General features: G+C 36.9%; 2 protein-coding genes across 2 annotated transcripts; both read left to right on the top strand.

Annotated features, from left to right (window-relative positions):
* Positions 1-7,379: 7,379 nt before the first annotated feature.
* LOC144555082 (beta-glucosidase 5-like) lies at positions 7,380-9,830 on the top strand. Its single transcript, XM_078303294.1, has 4 exons — positions 7,380-7,542; positions 7,761-7,869; positions 8,042-8,132; positions 9,431-9,830. Exons 1-4 carry the CDS (start codon positions 7,516-7,518, stop codon positions 9,654-9,656), a joined length of 453 nt encoding a protein of 150 aa, XP_078159420.1. The 5' UTR covers positions 7,380-7,515; the 3' UTR covers positions 9,657-9,830.
* Positions 9,831-11,470: 1,640 nt separating this feature from the next.
* On the top strand, positions 11,471-19,162 carry LOC144555077 (beta-glucosidase 22-like). Its single transcript, XM_078303288.1, has 13 exons — positions 11,471-11,658; positions 12,493-12,556; positions 13,305-13,363; positions 14,523-14,598; positions 14,767-14,838; positions 14,922-15,009; positions 15,834-16,092; positions 16,870-16,985; positions 17,490-17,710; positions 17,796-17,824; positions 17,945-18,053; positions 18,239-18,329; positions 18,805-19,162. Exons 1-13 carry the CDS (start codon positions 11,518-11,520, stop codon positions 19,028-19,030), a joined length of 1,551 nt encoding a protein of 516 aa, XP_078159414.1. The 5' UTR covers positions 11,471-11,517; the 3' UTR covers positions 19,031-19,162.
* The last annotated feature ends 449 nt before the right edge of the window (positions 19,163-19,611 follow it).

The raw sequence follows: 19,611 nt of genomic DNA, 5'->3' as shown, positions 1-19,611 counted from the left end.
AAATGGCATGGCGAAGTCGGTTCTATTATGGAACGACATGGTTGTATCACAGAACAGCACGGTATGCGTGTGTGTTGGTAATTACGTGTCGTGACTCACGTGTTCCATGTCGTGACCGTTACGCGAGACGTGTAATTACAGTCGTTATATCTTGATTAAATGGTAAATCTTAAAAATAAACTAATATAAATTATGATTAAATGATCACGCGAGTCATATTTGGTCACGGCACGTTAACACGACGTGACTTATGTAGCGTAACTATCTATTGACATTTTGATCATAGTACAACACAGTACATAAAAAAATAACTTATTCACAGCGCAACACGGTCCGAGATCAAAGTAACAACATGTTAATCATAAAACATGGCACGGCTCGACACTTTTTTTTTTTCCACTCTAGGCCTAGGTGCGATTTTTTATGTTTTGCTGTTGCGTTCTTATCACGGTGGTGCAAAAAGACGAAAACAATCATCTACATGGTTCGCTAGATTTGCTGACATGTAAGGTGTGTGAATAATTTTCGTTGTTTTTTTTTATTGACTTGTGTGGTGTTTTCTATGGTCTCTTTCTAGCTAGACTTTTCATCTTTACTGCCTCAGCTCTTTTGTGTCTATAAATGCTCGCTGTTATAATCCTACGACCTTACCACAAAAAAAAAAAAAAAAAAAGGACAGAAATGGAACTTGAAAAGGAGATTGTGTTCCTTAGTTGGTGTCCTTTTCTTCTTGGTTGTACTGGTAAAAGCCACTGGCTTGGAATTTACACGGTCTGATTTTAAAAGTTCACCACCCATTGTGTGTTGTCCTGTTGTGTGTGTTTTTTATTGACTTGTGGTGCTTTCTATGGTCTCTTTCTAGACTTTTGATCTTTACTGCCTCAGCTCTTTTTTGTCTATATATACTTGCTGTTATAATCCTAGCTACAACTTTACCAAAAAAAAAAAGAGGACCATGCCGTAATGATGAACGCATATGCCATTAAGAATTTCTAAATAACCAAATTTTTTTTCGATCCTAATTTTCTTCCTTCTATGAAATTAAAATATAATTATATAAATACAATTCATCTAATATTCTAATAGTATTTTTATTAGTCAAACATATAAGAGTACGGATGAAGATGTAACCGATTACCTTTTTAGATAATTAAAACAAAATAAAATTGTATATATATAGCTTTGGGGTTATCCTTTTTTTGAAAAATACTGACAGTGACTGTCAGTGTCACAGTGTCTGAAATTATAAAAAAAAAACAAAAAAACAGAAAAACAACAGCTACTAAGGCCTCTCTAACACAATCTCATCCACAACTTTGCGTCTTGCAAGATGTTCTCCTCCACTGCCTTAATCGGTACCAAGGTTCTGAAACTCGGAATCGGAATCGGAATCGGATTTTTGACCGCCGAGTCAGAATCGGATGAATCGGCCGGAATCGGAAGAATCGGATCGGTAACTCGGGTTTTTTTGGCAGAACCCTTGTTTTGTAGCCAAAAAATAGGAAAAAATTGATAAAAATAATTTGTAAAAAAAACTATGTTAATTAAGACAATATTACCCTCGATCATAATGAATTATATAGCCAAATTAGATATTTATATGCATATATGAATATTATAACGAAAATTTTCTTTTCAAACCAATTTAGTTGGAAACCCCATTTTAATTCTGGATTTGTCTTAACCCTTGGATCTCATCATAGCACGGATCTTTAAGTCATCTCAACCTTTGATTTTGAATTAGATTAGATGAGTTCATATTGAAATTCTGAATTTTTTTGAACCTTTGGATTAAATCAAGCACAAATCCTAAAGTTATCTCACCCTTTTATCTCTGAATGGAATTGAAACTGGGGAATAAGCACCATTGAGTTAAAATTTCGGGTCCATGACCCCTTTCTCTTTTCCTTTCTCTGCCGACGGGCCCCACAGACCCCCTTTCTTCCTTTTTCCTTCTCCTTCCCCCTTTCACGCAAGAGTGGTCTCTCTCTTTCTCCTTCTCTGCCACTGAGCACGGGGCCCACTCCGCCTTCCCCCTCTCTCTTTTCCTTCCTGCCAGGAGAAAGAAACGACGGGATTTGATTTCCCCACTCTCGCCTCTATGCCATACGAGCCCGTCTCGTCGGCTATTGGCAGAATCGGCCGATTCTACACTGTTCAACCCGTTTTTTCCTCCAAAATCCGATTCTTCTCGTCTCCTCAGCACAACTCAGCCTACCATAATCGGACAAAACTCGCACAGGTTAGTGAGAATCGGGCAAAATCGGGTAAAACTCGGCTGACTCGGCTGACTCGGCCGAAAAAATCGGAAAACTCGGTTGACTCGGCACTGTTCATCCGAGTTTTGCTGAAAAAATCGCACGGGCGCGAGAATCGGGTAAAACTCGGCCCGGACACCACCGATTCCGAGTCGACTCGGCCGATTTTCGGAACCATGATCGGTACCTCTTGCCCTTCAAAAATCTTTTTATTCCTAAAAATTTCAGCTAAAAGTTTCTTTATTGATTAATGATTTGGGCTTATATAAAGCCTTACAAAGTACTCTTACAAACAACCCCTAAACTATTCCATAATAGCCTATTCACCGATAGGTCCTCAAAACTATCATAATACAATAAACATACCAACACTCCCCCTCAAGATGAGCCTATGGACGAAAGATATCCACTAGGCCCATCTTGTCACATAGTCTCGACAAATCTAACGAACTAAGCCCTTTAGTGAGACAGTCAGCCACTTGCTCTCTAGTAGCTACATGTCCCAGCTCAAGTAGTCCGCTATTTAGCTTTTCCTTGATGAAGAACCTGTCAATCTCCACATGCTTGGTCCTATCATGCTGCACAGGGTTATTGGCAATGCTAATAGCTAACTTGTTGTCGCACCACAACTTCATTTGGGCCCCTCGGTCCATCTTGAGTTCCACCAGCAGAGCTCTCAACCACAACATTTCCGCAACACCTAAAGCCATGGCCCTATACTCTACCTCGGTTGTGGATCTTGCAACCACTAACTGCTTCTTGCTCTTCCAGGAGACCAGATTGCCTCTTAAAAACATGCAATATCCAGACGTGGACTTCCTATCATCGGCACAACTAGCCCAGTCTGAATCACAATATCCCTCAATATTCAAATGCCCATTCTTACGGAAGATCAACCCCTTCCCTGGTGCATTCTTCAGGTATCTCAAGATCAGGTACACAGCATCCATGTGACCCTCCCTAGGGTCATGCATGTAGCGACTCATGACATTCACCGCAAAGGAGATGTCAGGACGAGTGTGGCTCAAATAGATCAAGCGACCTACTAACCTCTGGTACCTCTCCTTATCAACTGGCTCTCCTGCCTCAGCACTCAGCTTGGACTTCTGATCGATAGGAGCCACCGCAGGCTTGCACCCTAGCATACCTGTCTTTGTCAGCAAATCTAGCACATACTTCCTTTGAGATAAGACAATCCCCTCTACACCACGAGCTATCTCAATCCCAAGGAAGTATTTGAGTTGCCCCAAGTCTTTCACCTCAAACTCCTTACCCAATCTCTCATTCAACGAGGCAATCTCACCCTCGTCATCACTAGTGATAATCATGTCATCCACATACACCGCCAGCATCGTAATGTGAACTCCATGTTGCCTAAAGAACACTGTATGGTCTGCATTGGTCTGCCGACATCCCATGTCTACCATAGCCCTTCTAAACCTATCAAACCAGGCTCGAGGGGACTACTTCACCCCATAAAGAGATTTCTTGAGCCTGCACACCTTACCCTCCGTTTGTTTTGTGCCAAAACCCGGTGGGACCTCCATGTACACCTCCTCCAACAAATCACCATGAAGGAAGGCATTCTTCACATCGAGCTGGTGCAACTTCCACCCCCCATTCGCTGCTAAGGAAACAAGTGTTCGTACTATGCTCATCTTCGCCACGGGTGCAAAGGTCTCATCATAGTCGATGCCATAAGTCTGACTGTACCCCTTCGCCACCAATCGGGCCTTGTAACGCTCAACCCGACCCTCTGGGCTTTGCTTCACAGTAAGGACCCACTTGCATCCAACCGCCTTCTTGCCTGGTGGTAGTGACACAATCTTCTAGGTTTTGTTCTTAGCAAGAGCCTCAAGTTCCTCAAGCATGGCAGCTTTCCACCTTGGATCCTCTTTAGCAACCTGCTAACACTTAGGAATAGAGACAATATCCAAAGATGCAATGAATGTTCCATGTGCAGGTGATATGTGAGAGTAAGAAACAAACTGGGCAATATCATGTGGGAAACCATATCGATCATGGGGAACTCCCGCATTGACGCGAGAAGTCCTCCTTATCAATAGGGGAGTGGGAGGAGTATAGAGAGGAATCATATCACCTGTGTATTCTGAGTCTGTGGATGGTGTAGGTGTCTCAGGAGTCGGTGTAGGTAGGGACAAGGGACTTGGCACAAACGGCACTGTAGGCACGGTTCCCTCATTCTGCTTTCTTCTCCTCGTGTATACTCTCAGCTCCCCCTGAGCTTGAGTTCCACCATTCTTGAGACCATTCCCATCCTGTTCTGGCACAACGGCCGACTCCTCAACAAACGGTGCATAAGGGACATCCCTCACACTCACCATCCTCCTCTCACTACCACTGCTACTCTCCCCCTCTTGCGTCATACCTCCTATATCGAGCGAGTCTCCAAAAGGTGATGTAACCTGAGAGGAGTAGTATGGCTCATGCTCTCGAAATGTGACATCCATACTAACGAACAACCTCCTCTCCACGGGGCTCCAACATACGTAGCCCTTTTGGGTGGCCGAGTATCCCACAAAGATACATATGACCGCCCTCGGATCCAGTTTTTCCACATTTGGTCTGTTGTCCTGCACAAAACACACACAACTAAATATTCTCAAAGGAAGACTATCACCATTCCCACATTTCAATACTTCAAATGGAGACTTCCACTTCAACACACGTGAGGGCATCCTATTGATTAGTCTCGCAGCTGTCAGGACTGCTTGCCCCCACATGTACTTTGGTACATTCATCGAAATCATCATACTCCTCGCTACCTCAAGGAGATGCCTGCTCTTCTTTTCTGCCACCCCATTCTGCTCTGGTGTGTACGGACACGTGGTTTGATGCTGCATTCCCTGAGATGACAAGTACTCTCTGAACGCATTGTTCGTGTACTCTATCCTATTGTCAGACCTCAATACCTTCACTACTGCCCCCATATTGAGTCTGAACCCCTTTGTGGAAATCTTTAAAACAAGCAAGCACATCATTCTTATTTTTCATCAAGTAAAGCCAAGTCACACGAGAAAAACAATCAATGAAAGACACAAAATATCGAAATCCATTCATAGAAGTTGTGGAACAAGGTCCCCACACATCAGAATGTACCAAATCAAAAACACAGGAGCTCCTACTACCTGAACTGACATATGAACTCTTGGTGTGCTTGCCAAACTCACAAGCATCACAAACAAGTTTCTCTTTATTAGCCTTTTCAAACATAGATGGATACAAACAACTCAAAAGACTAAAAGAAGGATGACCTATACGCCTGTGGTGAAGCAACAATAAGTCCTCCACACTACTCCCAACTCCTCCAGATCTCTCCACCATAGATGAAAGGGCTGAGTCCATCCCCTCTCTATCCAGGAACCACAAACCACTATGCCATGTGTCAGTCCCAAGCCTCCGGCCCGTCCCCTTCTCCTGGAAGATGACCTTGGGAATATCAAAAGAGACAACACATTTCAGTTGAAGAATAATAGCACTTATGGATAAGAGATTTACAGGGAAAGAAGGAGCATGCAAAACATTGGACAAAGTCAAGGAGTTGGTACATCGCACAGTACCCTTACCCACCACGGGCTGGGCTGTACCATCGGCTGTCTGGATACTCTCAGGGACTTTCAGGTGAGTATAGAAAGAAAACTCCCCAACAGTACCCGTCACATGTCTGGAAGCACCAGAATCAACAATCCATGGTGAACTAATGGTGGATATAGAGGCAAGAGCGTGTGTGTCACTAGTACCTGTAACTGAATGAGCATAAGAGGTAATGTTACCCAAGGTGGATGCATCCTCTACCGCGCCTTTCTGTTTCCTCCTAAGTAGCTGGGAGTAGGCTCTCAAGAGCTCCTGATCCTCCGCAGAAAGGTCCTCATCCTGCACACCCCCTTCTTCCTCTTCGCATGCTACCATCAGGTTTGCCCGGTAGCCCCCTCTTCCACCTCCTCTTCGACCACGACCACGGCCTCGATCTCCATACTGTCCGCGTCCACCAGGGTTCCTCACCTTTGGTGGCTTAGTGCAAGCCGACTTCAAGTGACCTACCTCTCCACAGTTGTAGCACTCCCGGGTCTCACCCCTAGACCTGGTATCACCTGAGTTGGAGATGGCTAGGGCTGACTTCGCCCCTGGAAGTCCCCATGCTCCAGTCTTTAGCCCAATCCGGGTCTCCTCCTGTATCATCGCCGAAACTGCCTCCTCAAGTGAGGGAGTCTTCGGCTGAGCTAGTAACATCGCAGTCCTCTGCTCGAATGCTGGAGCCAAACCCCTAAGGAACCCCATGGTTCTATCATGCATGCAAGCCTCAGTCTTCCTGGGCAACACAATGTCCTCGTGCAGTAGTCATGATCCAGCCATAAGCACTCCAGCTCTATGGCATACCCCTGCACAGTCCTCTCCCCCTGTACACAAGCAGCGATCTCCCCTTTGATCTGGTAAACCCTCAGGTTGTTCCCCACTCCATCATAAGTCTTCCTCAGCTTCTCCCAAACACACCTCACATCCTCCATACCATCAACATTGGCCGCAATCGGTGGAGTCATCGAGTTCAAGAGCCAAACGTACACCAGCATGTGAGTGGACCTCCACTCATCCCATGCTGGAGTACCCTTAGCCGACTCAGTAATCGCTCCAGTCAAGTACCCCTCTAGTTTCCTCCCTTTTGTTCCGAATTCATTTCTTATTTTTTATTTTTTATTTTTTTACTGTGATTTCTTCATTGGTTGGTAGGTAATCCCTTTTGTTCCGGTTTCATTTCTTAGATACTCGTGACTGCCTATAAATGTTATTTTTTTCTTTGTTTTACTAGCTCCTATTCTTATTCGAAAAAATCCATTCTCGAACCCATTAAAATACTACTATACACATTTTTTGTATCATTTTTGTCTTCTTGGGTTGTCCTAACAAGTATTGATATTTCATATAACAAAAGTTGTCTTGTCATGGAGATGAAGCTTTCTCTTGTCCAATTTGTTGTTTTTTATTATGCAAGTATTTCTTTCAGGAATGTTCTTAATAACTCATGATATCAAACTATCTAAACTTAGGATCATAGATCCCATAACTTACGGAGACTACCCTCAAATAATGAAGAAAATAGTGGGTCCCAGACTACCAGTTTTTACGAAGTATCAATCTGAAATGTTGAGGGGTGCTTTTGATTTTATCGGCTTGAATCACTATAGTTCTCTCTATATCATGGATAACTCCAATAATACAAACTCGGGCCCTCGTGACTTTTATGCTGATACTTTTGCTCAAAGTTCAAGTTAGTCCTTTTTCTTCTATATTTGAATTAAATTTTTTTTTTCTTGAGAATGCCTAATTAGAATGGCGCGTTTTATGCTGATATCTTTTTATGCAGCTAGCAGGAATGTAACTCCAGGTGACCAGGTAATGTTCTTAGAAAATACTTGGTTTTTTGTCATAATTTCTAAGTTTCAATGAAGTTTATGTTGTTTGCTATTTTATTATTTTAATTACCAGTATGTCCCCGATCCAAGTGCTGTTGTGCCTGATCCAGATGGTTTGGAGCATATGCTAGAGTACTTAAAAGCAACTTATGATAATCCTCCAATATATGTTCAGGAAAATGGTTAGTTTTATTAATTAAATATACCAGTATCCATTTAATAAGTTGTGGTTTATAGAAATAAATAAATCATTGGTTCCTCAATTAGACTTCAATTTTGGATTCACATTTTAAACTTTTTCAAGTTTCAAGTTATACTGCCTTGATATATATTATCCACAATTTTTGTAATTAGGATTGGGAATGAAAACTAACAGCAGTTTAGAGGATAAAAGGCGGATCGAATTTATAAGAGGTTTTATTGGAAGCACTCTTACTGCTATCAGGTAATGACCATTTTACTTTTCCTTGTGTTGTCATTTGTGCCACAACTAGACATCAAAAATATGATTCATACCCAGGGCGGATCCAAGACATCAAAATATGATTCAAAAATAATGAAATTTGATACAAAAGTTTCGTCGTTCATCAAATAACATGATAATTTGTGACAGTCCATAATTTTTAACCTTGTGGGGTTGCTCGAGGAGCACTCTTGATCAAGATTACATGCACACTCGATTACCAACTTCAATATCACCTCAGTAAAGAAGTGCGGATCATGAAAAAGATGGAAGGTACGTAAGAACAAAATACCAGGAGACAGACTGTAAATATCAGAAAGAGACTGTCCCAAAAGACCAACCACACCACGTGTTGAGGTGATAGAAGAGCCATCACTCGGAACATAACCAAGGAAGGCTCTGAAATAGCTGCGCATCAACTGGAAAACCGCATCCCTATCATGCGTGAAGGTTGAGTGTGACAAAGTTATGATTAAAAAATCTTGCCATTTACGGATCTTTTGGTACACTACTGCACCACATACGAGCATCCTTGGCCAATTGCTATACACACTCCATATTTCATGGCATTTTATAGAGTATCAAATGATACTTAAATTGCTTGAAAATTGATAGACTGACAATTATTTTGGGCATGTTTTGATAAATAACACGTCTATAATTTTTTCTATTTCTAAAAAATATTTTGGGTATGTTTTGATAAATTATGTAAGTTTGCCAAGATAAGTGGTTGTCAGTGAATCCTAACCCAATTTTCTTATATAGAAGATACTCAATTTGATGCTATTATTGAAACTAGGAAATGAGTTCTCTACTTTCTAAGAATCAACAATTATTTTCATGATATATGCAGAGATAAATGATGCATCTTAAAAATGTGGATGTACATTCAAATGATCATTATTATTTATTAAAACCATAACAATGATGTGGACATTTCTCTCCCTCAAAAAAATTGAAAAAAGAATATATGGTGAAATACAAATGAGGAGAATAAGATCAAGGGGATAAAAAAAATGTTTTCTAGAAAAATTTGTGAATCAAACAACATAGAGAAAGCACTTAAATTTTTTATTGGGACAACAGTACTTGAATTTTTTTTTTTTTTCATGTTTTAGAGAGGTATACATGTGATATTTCCAGCATTTGACAAGGGCGAATTTGAAATCTTCCCTTTTGATACTCCAATGGTGGTTTCCAATCTACAATACTGTTAGCCTTAAAATAATTCGGAGAAACCATTAATTATCTTAATTAGTTAAACATTGCTTGCTTTACAGGAATGGTGCAAATGTAAGAGGATACTTTGTATGGTCTTTCATAGACCTTTTTGAATTTCTTGCGGGTTATGACACGACTTTTGGGTTATACTTGGTTGATTTCGAGTCTGAAGAGAAGACCAGAGAACCGAGGCTCTCTGCTCATTGGTACTCGGATTTCTTAAAAAATAATGGCACTATTTCAACAACTGATTTGTCAAATGAAGGTTACCATGCTGAATGTTGAAGAATGATCTTAGATTATATGTAAAGTGTATTAGAGGACTTAGGAAATAAGTCAAACAGTTTGCTGTAGCAAAAAGTAGAAATAGCTCCAACGGTCATATTGAACCTTGTAATTAATATAAATAGCCATCTTGTAACTCAACAAATAATATATCATATCAAAATACAATCTTTTTCTCCTCAGTTGTCCATCTCTCTACAAAAATCATCATTGTATCAGAGCATCAAGTTTTGTGACCGCAACTATAACTACAATACTGTACCAGTAAACTGGTATTCACAACACAAGCAAAAACCCATAACAGAAAAATCAGCAAAAGAGTAAAATGGCTCAAGAGAACACGAGGCTACCAATTATACCTCCAAGCTCACAAACACTCTGTTCAATGGCAAAAATTATCTTTCATGGGCAAAGGCTGCATCTAGAGTGCTTAGTGGTCGAGAGATGCAAGGGTCCATCATAGGAGAAAACAAAGAACCCACAATAGCTGATAAACAACGATAACAACGATAACAATAATAATGATTATAATATTATTATTATTATTTCAAAATTATTAGCATTTGAAATGCCACAACATTTTGTATTAATTTTTCAAAATTTTAATTCTAAACTATTATGTATTCTATTATGTATTCTATGGAAGAGCAAATCTCAATTCTAATTATTCTTGAGTCTTCTTGCAAACAGAAATATATAAGACATATAATTAAATTATTTTTGCATTAATTATTGATCTTGTTCTCTTTTTCGGTGGATGCATCCATATAAATTTTTATAATTTTAATTACAAGCCAAAAAGTAAATGCACTTAAATTAATATATAATATTCAACTAGATTAATTCATTTTGCGGGACATATTAATTTCTAGCAATAAAAACAAGATCATTTTTTATATTTTAATTTTAAATAAAATAATAAAAGTTTGCAATTTGTAAATATTGGATGGTAGAAGAACTTGTGACACCACTCCGGAATTGTCTTTCTTTCCAGATAAAAAAATTGAAGTACGAAGAGTGTTTCCAAGAAAAATTCACGGAATAACTGCAAACCTAACAAAAAATTATTTATAATTAGATTGTATTAAAAAAATTAAGATAAATTTTAGTTAAAGTCGGATTCAAATCATCCGATCAACTTTAATTTTTTACAAGTAACCCACCCATTGTGTGTTGTCCTGTGCTAGGGCCTAGGTAAAGTGAGAAAATGACATGACAGAGTCGGTAATTACGTGACATGACTCGTGTGTTATGTGCCTTAACTATTCGCATGTCATGATCATTTTTTATAAACTTGGTAAGGCACGTCACGCGAAAGATTTACTCACAGCACAGTACGACACGTGGTCACGCAAGTCACGTGTAATCAGAACCGTTATATCTTGACTAAATGATAAATTTTAAATAAACTAACATAAATTATGATGGTCACGTGAGTCACATTTAATCACAGCATGTTTAAACACAACGTGACTCACGTGACCTAACCATTCACGTGCCGTGATCATCTCTTATTATTTTGATCACGACATGACATGGCACATAAAAAATTAACTTGATCCGAAACCAAAACCATGGCACCACACGATTTTTCCACTCTAGACCTTGGTGCGAATTTTTATGTTTTTCTGCGGCGTTCTAATCACGGTGGTGCAAAAAGACGAAAACAACATCTACATGGTTCGCTAAATTTGCTGACATGTAAGATGTGTGAATATTTTTCTCTTTTTTATTTTATTGACTTGTGGTGCTTTCTATGGTCTCTTTCTAGACTTTTGATCTTTACTGCCTCAGCTCTTTTTTGTCTATATATACTTGCTGTTATAATCCTGCGACCTTACAAGAAAAAAAGAGGAAAGAAATGGAACTTGAAAGGAGATTGTGTTCCTCAGTTGGTGTGCTTTGCTGCTTGTTTGTACTGGTAAAAGCCACTGGCTTGGAATTTACACGGTCTGATTTTCCTTCCAGTTTTGTTTTTGGTTCTGCCACCTCCGCTTATCAGGTATATATATATATATATATATATATATTTAATTTGTAAATATATTTTCCCACTTTAAGGTATATAGTAAATTTCTAATATATTATGTCTGTAAGATGTTGGTGTTATTTGTTGAATATAATAAAAAGTTCATATATATATATATATATATGTTCAATACATGTATCAAATGCTAATTCTAACAGTAACACCATATATTAATATATATAAGGATCCCAGTTCATCAAGCCATGTATAATTATGTGCAAATGTATCATTAAGCAACTATGTACCTCAGGTGTACGTATTGGTACCGCCTCGGTTGATATATATAGAGAGAGAAAGAGTAAGGCTACACTACTTCGTAAATTAATGGGGTATTTTAATTCGCGCTCATATCTCTAATTTCGAAGTCCAAATGGCCGATCCAAACCGTTAGATGTTTAATCTATATTAAAATGTGCTTGGAGACTAAATTTTACATTTTTTTTTGAATTTTTTTACTATTTATTAAGATGGTTTGAAAATTACTGTTTTTTAATGGTGCAGAATTTTAATAAAAATAGCGATTTTCAAACCATCTTAATAAATAGTAAAACAATGCCAAAAAATGTAAAATTTGGTCTCCAAGCACATTTTAATATAGATTAAACATCTAACGGTTTGGATCGGCTATTTGGATTTCAAAACTAGAGATATGAGCGCGAATTAAAACAGCCCATTTAATTGGCGAAGTAGCGTAGCCTTACTCTCTCTCTCTCTCTATATATATATATATATATATATATATATATATATATATATGTCCATTTCATACATTTTTAAATAGGAATTTTATTGGTCTGGCTGTTATAGGTAGAGGGAGCTGCATATGAAGATGGGAGGACTCCCAGCATTTGGGATATGTTTACCCATCAAGGTATATATATATATATATCTCTCTAATCTCAATTATTTAATCTCTCTTTCACTCTCCAAACCCACCCACGCACACACACTTTACAAACATTTTATTTTTATGGTTGTCGGCGACAACAGATATATTGATAATGAAAGAAGGTTTATATACATTCAAAAAAAGAAATGTAAGATGTTGATCTCCCTAACTAGCTGATTATTTACACGCTATATTACAAACTAAATCCCACGGACCCGTTAGGGGGAATCCATCACGCCTCAAACCTAGCCATTGTCTAGCCATCTCTCAATTTCCAAAGTCGTGTACTCATTGATTAGGTGCGACACCAATTTGCTCTTATCAGAAAAGAGTCTTCTGCTTTTCTCCCTCTAGAGTGCTCAGGCACCTGCAGCCCAGATAACATTCCAGTGCACCCTCTGCTGTTGAGACATAGGTATTCCGGTTTGTATCCAAGCCTCCTCTATGTTTGTGACCCCTCGCAACCTTATATTGTAGTGTGCCCGTAAACTCTGCTAGAACATAGAAGCATATCTACATTCCCACAATATATGATCCTTTGTCTCCATATCCGAGCTTGAGCATAAGTGGCATGACCTGTTGTGTTAGGATTTTATTATCCAACAACAACCAAATGAAAATTCTGATCTTCATATATAAGAATACTGAAGCGGGAATATATATACTTTACCTCGTGTGTGTGTGTCTATATATATATATAATTAACTAACTAAACCCATTTTTAACTCAGGAATGATGCCGGACAAAAGTACAGGTGATATTGCTGCAGATGGATACCACAAATACAAGGTATTTTGCTTATGAAGAACTATCACGCCATATATATATATATATATATATACTCCTCAACTTTTCTTGGGTTTAACTATGTTGATAGTGGTCTTATTGCGAGCATTGTTGGTTCATATAATATTATGTAGTTATTTAATTATTATTTATAAATTATAAAGTTTAAGTACTGATCAGTTAAGGATGACAAAGTTAGAAAAAAAAAAAAAGTATATTGATAACTTATTTTTTTAAAACCATGACAACCGACTCAAAGATTATCAAAATAAGGAATTAAAATTTTCTATGATTTAAATATGTTATGTCTAAATTTTAGTTCAATTGGAAAATCATTGATAATATTCTACACAAGCGATAAAAATATTAATGGCAAAAGGTTCCAAATTACACTTAAAAATAATTGGCAATTACTTAAATCTTAGACAACATACAATTAATTTTTTTATTGATAATAATTGAGCATAATATTTATATTAAAATTGTCAAAAAAGTATGGTTGTCTATATATCTTTTTTTATAATAATTGGATCACACAACACTACCGGACATCGTAAATATTTTCATGTTGATGAATTTTTTTTTTATATTTATTTGTTTAATAAAGCATCATACTTTCTCAATGATAAACTAACAAAATTTTGGACTTACGACCCAAAATAGTCCACCTAGTTTATTAATTACTGACAAATTGTGGGATCTCTTGTATGGTCATCTCCACACACAAAGAGAAAGACATAAGAGAGAGGGAGAGAGTGACAATTGTTTTCTTGATTGTGCCTGTTTTCATGCTTTTGGCTTTATAATTTCTCTACTTGTGGTGTCTTGGATGCTTTGTGTTAGTATTAATTGTACGCATATAGTTGGGTTGAATATGTATGTTATGGTGTGTGCGTCGTCTTGAATGCACACATAATGCTTGATGAATTGCCTTTGAGAGTTGAACCACAAGGTACTCGATGAATTATTTCATATACACATGAGCAGATTCAAAGAGGTCCTGGGGTAGGCACTTGCCTACCTTGATATAGTGATATGGCCAAGGTCTTTTACTCTTTATCGTATTTGATTTAACACCCACAACTCAAGGGAAAAATTGGGAGACATTATAATAACTTTTTTTGGTTGTTAGTTAGATTAATTACATGCTTACAAATTTCAGGATGATGTGAAGCTGATGGCTGATATGGGTCTAGAGGCATATCGGTTCTCCATATCCTGGTCGAGGCTCATTCCTGGTACTCGATAAAAAAAAAATTGAAAAAAAAAATGTTTGCATAACCATACAATATTTAAAAGCATTATTGATATAACCTTCAAACTTTGTATGCAATTTACAAACAAAAAAAAGATGGTAATCTCCTATGAGATGTTAAAGTACTGTCTTATTTATTTTTACTGCATAGGTGGAACAGGAGATCCTAATCCAGCAGGATTGGAATACTACAACAATCTCATAGACGAACTCGTGAAACATGGTAATTTAAAAAGGAAACATAACTAAGCAAATGAAAAGTTCTTTGATATTTCTCATACTCAGAGTCCTTTAAATAATAAGCAGGAATTCAAGTTCATGTAATGCTTTACCAACTCGATCTCCCCGAAATACTACAAGATGAGTACGGAGGCTGGATGAGCCCCGAAATCATGTAAGATATCTAATTTTTAAATGGTTTTATGTTTTCTCTGCACAAATTAAGGTAGACAAGGCTATATTAGGATAATTTCAGATGTGATTGAGTAAAAGCTACACAAGTGGATAAATTAAATACAAAATACAAGAAATTTTTGTGTGATTCTTTACCCCCTTTGCGGATGTTATTTTGGCTACTATTAACAAATAAAGTACTACATGAGTCTCCTTTATTGTCGACATGATGTTCGTGCAAGGCTGTTGCCTGGCCAGAATAAAATAAGTTTCTTCCAATAATAGTCTTTGGTTGGTCGAGTGAGGCTACGGTACTATGCATAGGGCACATCGATCCATACTATGGATTTATATCTTCAATTTTAAAGTCCAAATAGTCAATCCGAACAGTTGAACATGATCTCCATATAAAATTGTACATGGAGGTCAAATATTACATTTTTTATAATTATTTTACTATTTTTTAGATAGGTAGAAAATCACTACATCTGAGTGGTTCAGAATCCTTAGATCAAGTGATTTTTTACATATCTAAAAAATTAGTAAAAAAATTCTAGAAAAATGTAAGATTTGTCATACAAGTACATTTTCATATGGAGATTATGTTGAATGGTTCAGATCGACTGTTTAGACTTTGCAAATAAAGTTATGAATCTATAGTACAGACCGGTGTGTGCTATGCATAGTACCTTAGCCTCACTCTTGGTTAATCTGTGAACTTTACCACAACAGTTGGTTACCAAAAAAGACATCACTATGCCAATCAATGCCAAAAAAAAAAAATTTAATTAACCATTGTTTCTTTTTAAATTATAACATTTACAGAGACGACTTCACAGCTTATGCAGACGTCTGTTTCCGCGAATTTGGTAACCGGGTCAAGCACTGGACTACCTTGGCCGAACCCAACATCATAAGCCTTGCCGGTTATGACCAAGGCAGCTGGCCACCATCGCGATGTTCAAAGCCGTTTGGTGTAGTAAATTGCACAAGTGGGAATTCTACTGTGGAGCCCTATGTTGTCATGCACAACCTCCTTTTGTCTCATGCTTCCGTGTACAATCTCTACCGCAATAATTATTATGTGAGTTTCTCTCTCATTTTTTTTTCTTTTATTTTTTGAGTTGGATTGCATGAGAAACTTTATATTGAGAATGTAATTGGGTCAGACCCAAACTGATCCATACCCAACTTGGACCAAATTCATATCACCTAAGGTAACAGAATATTTCTGTTTCGATCCAGACCGTTCGATCATAATAAGCACAACTATTAAAGGAGTCCTGTGCATTCAACCTCACACTGAATTGGCCCAGAATTTGATCGGACGGTCCGAATCTAAGCAGAAATATTCAATTACCTCAGAGGATATGGATCAACTTGGACGAGCTAATCTCTCACATCAATTTTTTAACAGTGCAAGTTAATAAAAACATACCAAATTGTAGAAATGCCATTTGTGTATGGGGTTTAATACCTATTGGATACATGTTCATCCATTTTTTTGTGTGTGTTTTGATGTACATATTGGAGATTAAACTGACAGTTAGTTCTTTTTTAAATTAAGAAAATTTAATATTAAATTCTTTGCTTGAGAATTGGGTTGTTACAAGATAATATGGATCTAACAAGCACCATGTTTACTTGTTGGGTTAGGTTTTGATCTCCTCTAAAATTTTGTCAATTTTTTTTTGACCTACCTCTAAGCCCTTAATCCAAGACTCTCTGGTCCCATTATTGTACCGGATTGTTCCAGTACCTGTGTGATCCAGCTTGGAAAAGACCAGTATTGCAGTCCGTACTGGCCAGTTATTCCTAGTACATCTCTGGTACCTGTTATGCTAATTACCTCTAAATACAGGAAGCGCAAAAGGGAATGGTAGGAATCAATGTTTACTCCTTTGGGCTTCTCCCATTTTCAGACTCAGCTGCTGACCTAAAAGCTGCCCAAAGATTTCGTGATTTCTTTATTGGTTGGTATGTGGCCCCTGTATTTCGGTTTATGGAAATGTTTGTAAAAGATTTTAATCTTTCTTATTTATGTGATTATATAGACCCTTTTTGTATAATCCACAGAAACTTGGTGCCAAATTGGAAAATTCTTATGTTCTGATTTCCTTTTGTAGTTGTTCTTCACTTGTATCTTTCTTGATTAACATGTTAGGCCAACTGGAGACTAAGATTGATCAAACTGATGTTAATCATTAGTAAAATATATTCACTAATAAGTATGAATTCTAATAAAATTACTTGTATCAGTATCATTTGATTTGAGGAAATCTCAACAACATAGCATAACCATCCACAAAAACTTAACTGTACTGGAGTAATTTTCACTTTTAATGCAATAAGAGGAACACTATTAGATTGCTCTACAATATACTGTTTAGACTATTCATGTCCATTAAATAAAGAAAAAACTTCTCTGTATTATTTCCTATTTTATCAATCCACATAATATAATTTTTCATGTGACATCAGGATTTTAGATCCTTTAGCTTTCGGACATTATCCTTCGGTAATGAGAGAAGCAGTGGGTTCCAGGCTACCGACATTTACCAAACAAGAATCTCAAATATTGAAGGGTTCCTTTGATTTTATCGGATTAAATCACTATATGACTGTGTATGTCATGGATTACTCCAACAAAAAAAACTCTGGCCCACGTGACTACAGTGCTGATACCATGGTGCGAATTACTGGTTAGTCCCTTTTTCTTTTCATTTCCCTTCTATCAGAATGCTTACTGGGAAAAATATATGTTATTTTTATACTTTTTTGATGCAGATAACAGGAATGCAACACCGGGTAGTCAGGTACTATTCGTTGTTTTTTAGTGTCTTTTGTGATTTCAATAATATTTGCTTTAATCCCGACTTCTTCTTTTTTAATCTTTTTGGATTTTAGAGTTTGTAATTTTTAGAATTTGGTTTCAGTTTACTCCGGATAGAAGGAATGTGGAACCAGATCCTGATGGCTTGCAGCATATGCTCGAGTATCTAAAAAAAGTATACGGCAATCCTCCTATATATATCCAAGAAAATGGTAAGTTCTACATAATACAGAAGTGTATATCTATATATACAAGTTATAACATATAAAGTTGGATCATACTTAACCAGTCATCTATTAACCTTGAAATTCTGATTCACATTAATAACTATATGTAACAGTACCTTGTAATGCAGATTTAATTTGATTTCATTACTTTTCATAATATCTACAATTAGGCCGTGGATTGGCATCGAACAGCAGTTTAGAAGATACAGAGAGGACAGAGTATGTCAGGAGTTACATCGGCAGAACCCTAAATGCTATCAGGTAAAAAATTAGAACCTACTTCTTTATCCGAGAATACAGCCCCTAATAAAAAATCAATAAAAATATAAGATTGTATCTTGTCATTTGGTATAGTGGTCTGGACCGTCTGGTACATATGACTAACTTTCAAAATTAAGTTTCTCTTGTTCATGCTTCTTGATAATTATCAATTTCATGTTTCATTGGAACACACATATATCTCATATGTCTAATTATTAAGAGTATACATTATTTTTTTTTGTTTTAAACCCTTTCCCTTTTTGCATAGGTATAAATGGAATTACCCATTTCATTTTAGCATTTAATTATCAGTCATAATTAATCTGAGTACAAACACCAAAACAGAAAGAAAAGAACAGAGCAGAGCAGAAAAAACAGAACAAAACAGCTGCTCAGAAACTGAAGAACACCTTTTAACCTTTCATTAAAACCAAAATGCTAACTATGTATTCTTCCAAATTTTGTTCAAATTAAGGAACGGTGTTGACGTAAGAGGATACTTTGTATGGTCATTCATTGATCTTTTTGAATACATGACGGGGTATGAAACAACTTTTGGTCTATTCTCAGTAGATTTCAACTCTGATGATCTAACAAGAAGGCCGAAGCATTCAGCTCATTGGTATTCCCAATTCCTAAAAAACAACAGCACGAATACAACCTTTGTTTTGCCAGGTGGAAAGCATCGATCTGAACAATAACTTTTGTTTATAGTTTACTCTTTTATAGTTCTCTTATTTACTCAAAATGCTCTAAATTCAATCATTTCTATATTAATCAAAGGAAAATATGTAGTATAAACTGATTGATAAATAAAATAAGAATGTTATTTGCAAGACCAACTTAGTAATTTTGTAATCAATAATACCTTTGTTTTGGGGAAGTTTGCATAATTGTTGGTGTAAGAGGATACATTCATTTTAGAACTTTTCTAGACATAAGGATCTTTTTTTTTATAGTACCAGTTAGAACATTTTTTAGGATATTCTACATTTTAGAACTTTTTTTAGTACTACTTTTCATGGAGGAACCACAAATTTTCAAGCTATGATGTTCAAACACACATTAGAATCAATCATATAAAGTATAGAGATTAATTTTACAGTACCCATAATATTTTACTCTAAACAATATAGAAAATCATGTATTTCACAATTTGTATATACTTACTGGGGTTTAAACTTCAATCTAAACTGCACATATGCGTCTTTGCAAAACAAAAAATGCCTTACATCTTACTGGTACGTACCTCTGCAAGTTCTAAATCGCATAAAATGAATCG

Source organism: Carex rostrata, chromosome 6 (genome assembly GCF_964058835.1).
Source record: "Carex rostrata chromosome 6, lpCarRost1.2, whole genome shotgun sequence".
NCBI lineage: Eukaryota > Viridiplantae > Streptophyta > Magnoliopsida > Poales > Cyperaceae > Carex > Carex rostrata.
Note: the sequence above shows the minus strand (reverse complement) of the source record. Positions and strands in the feature narration are given on the sequence as shown.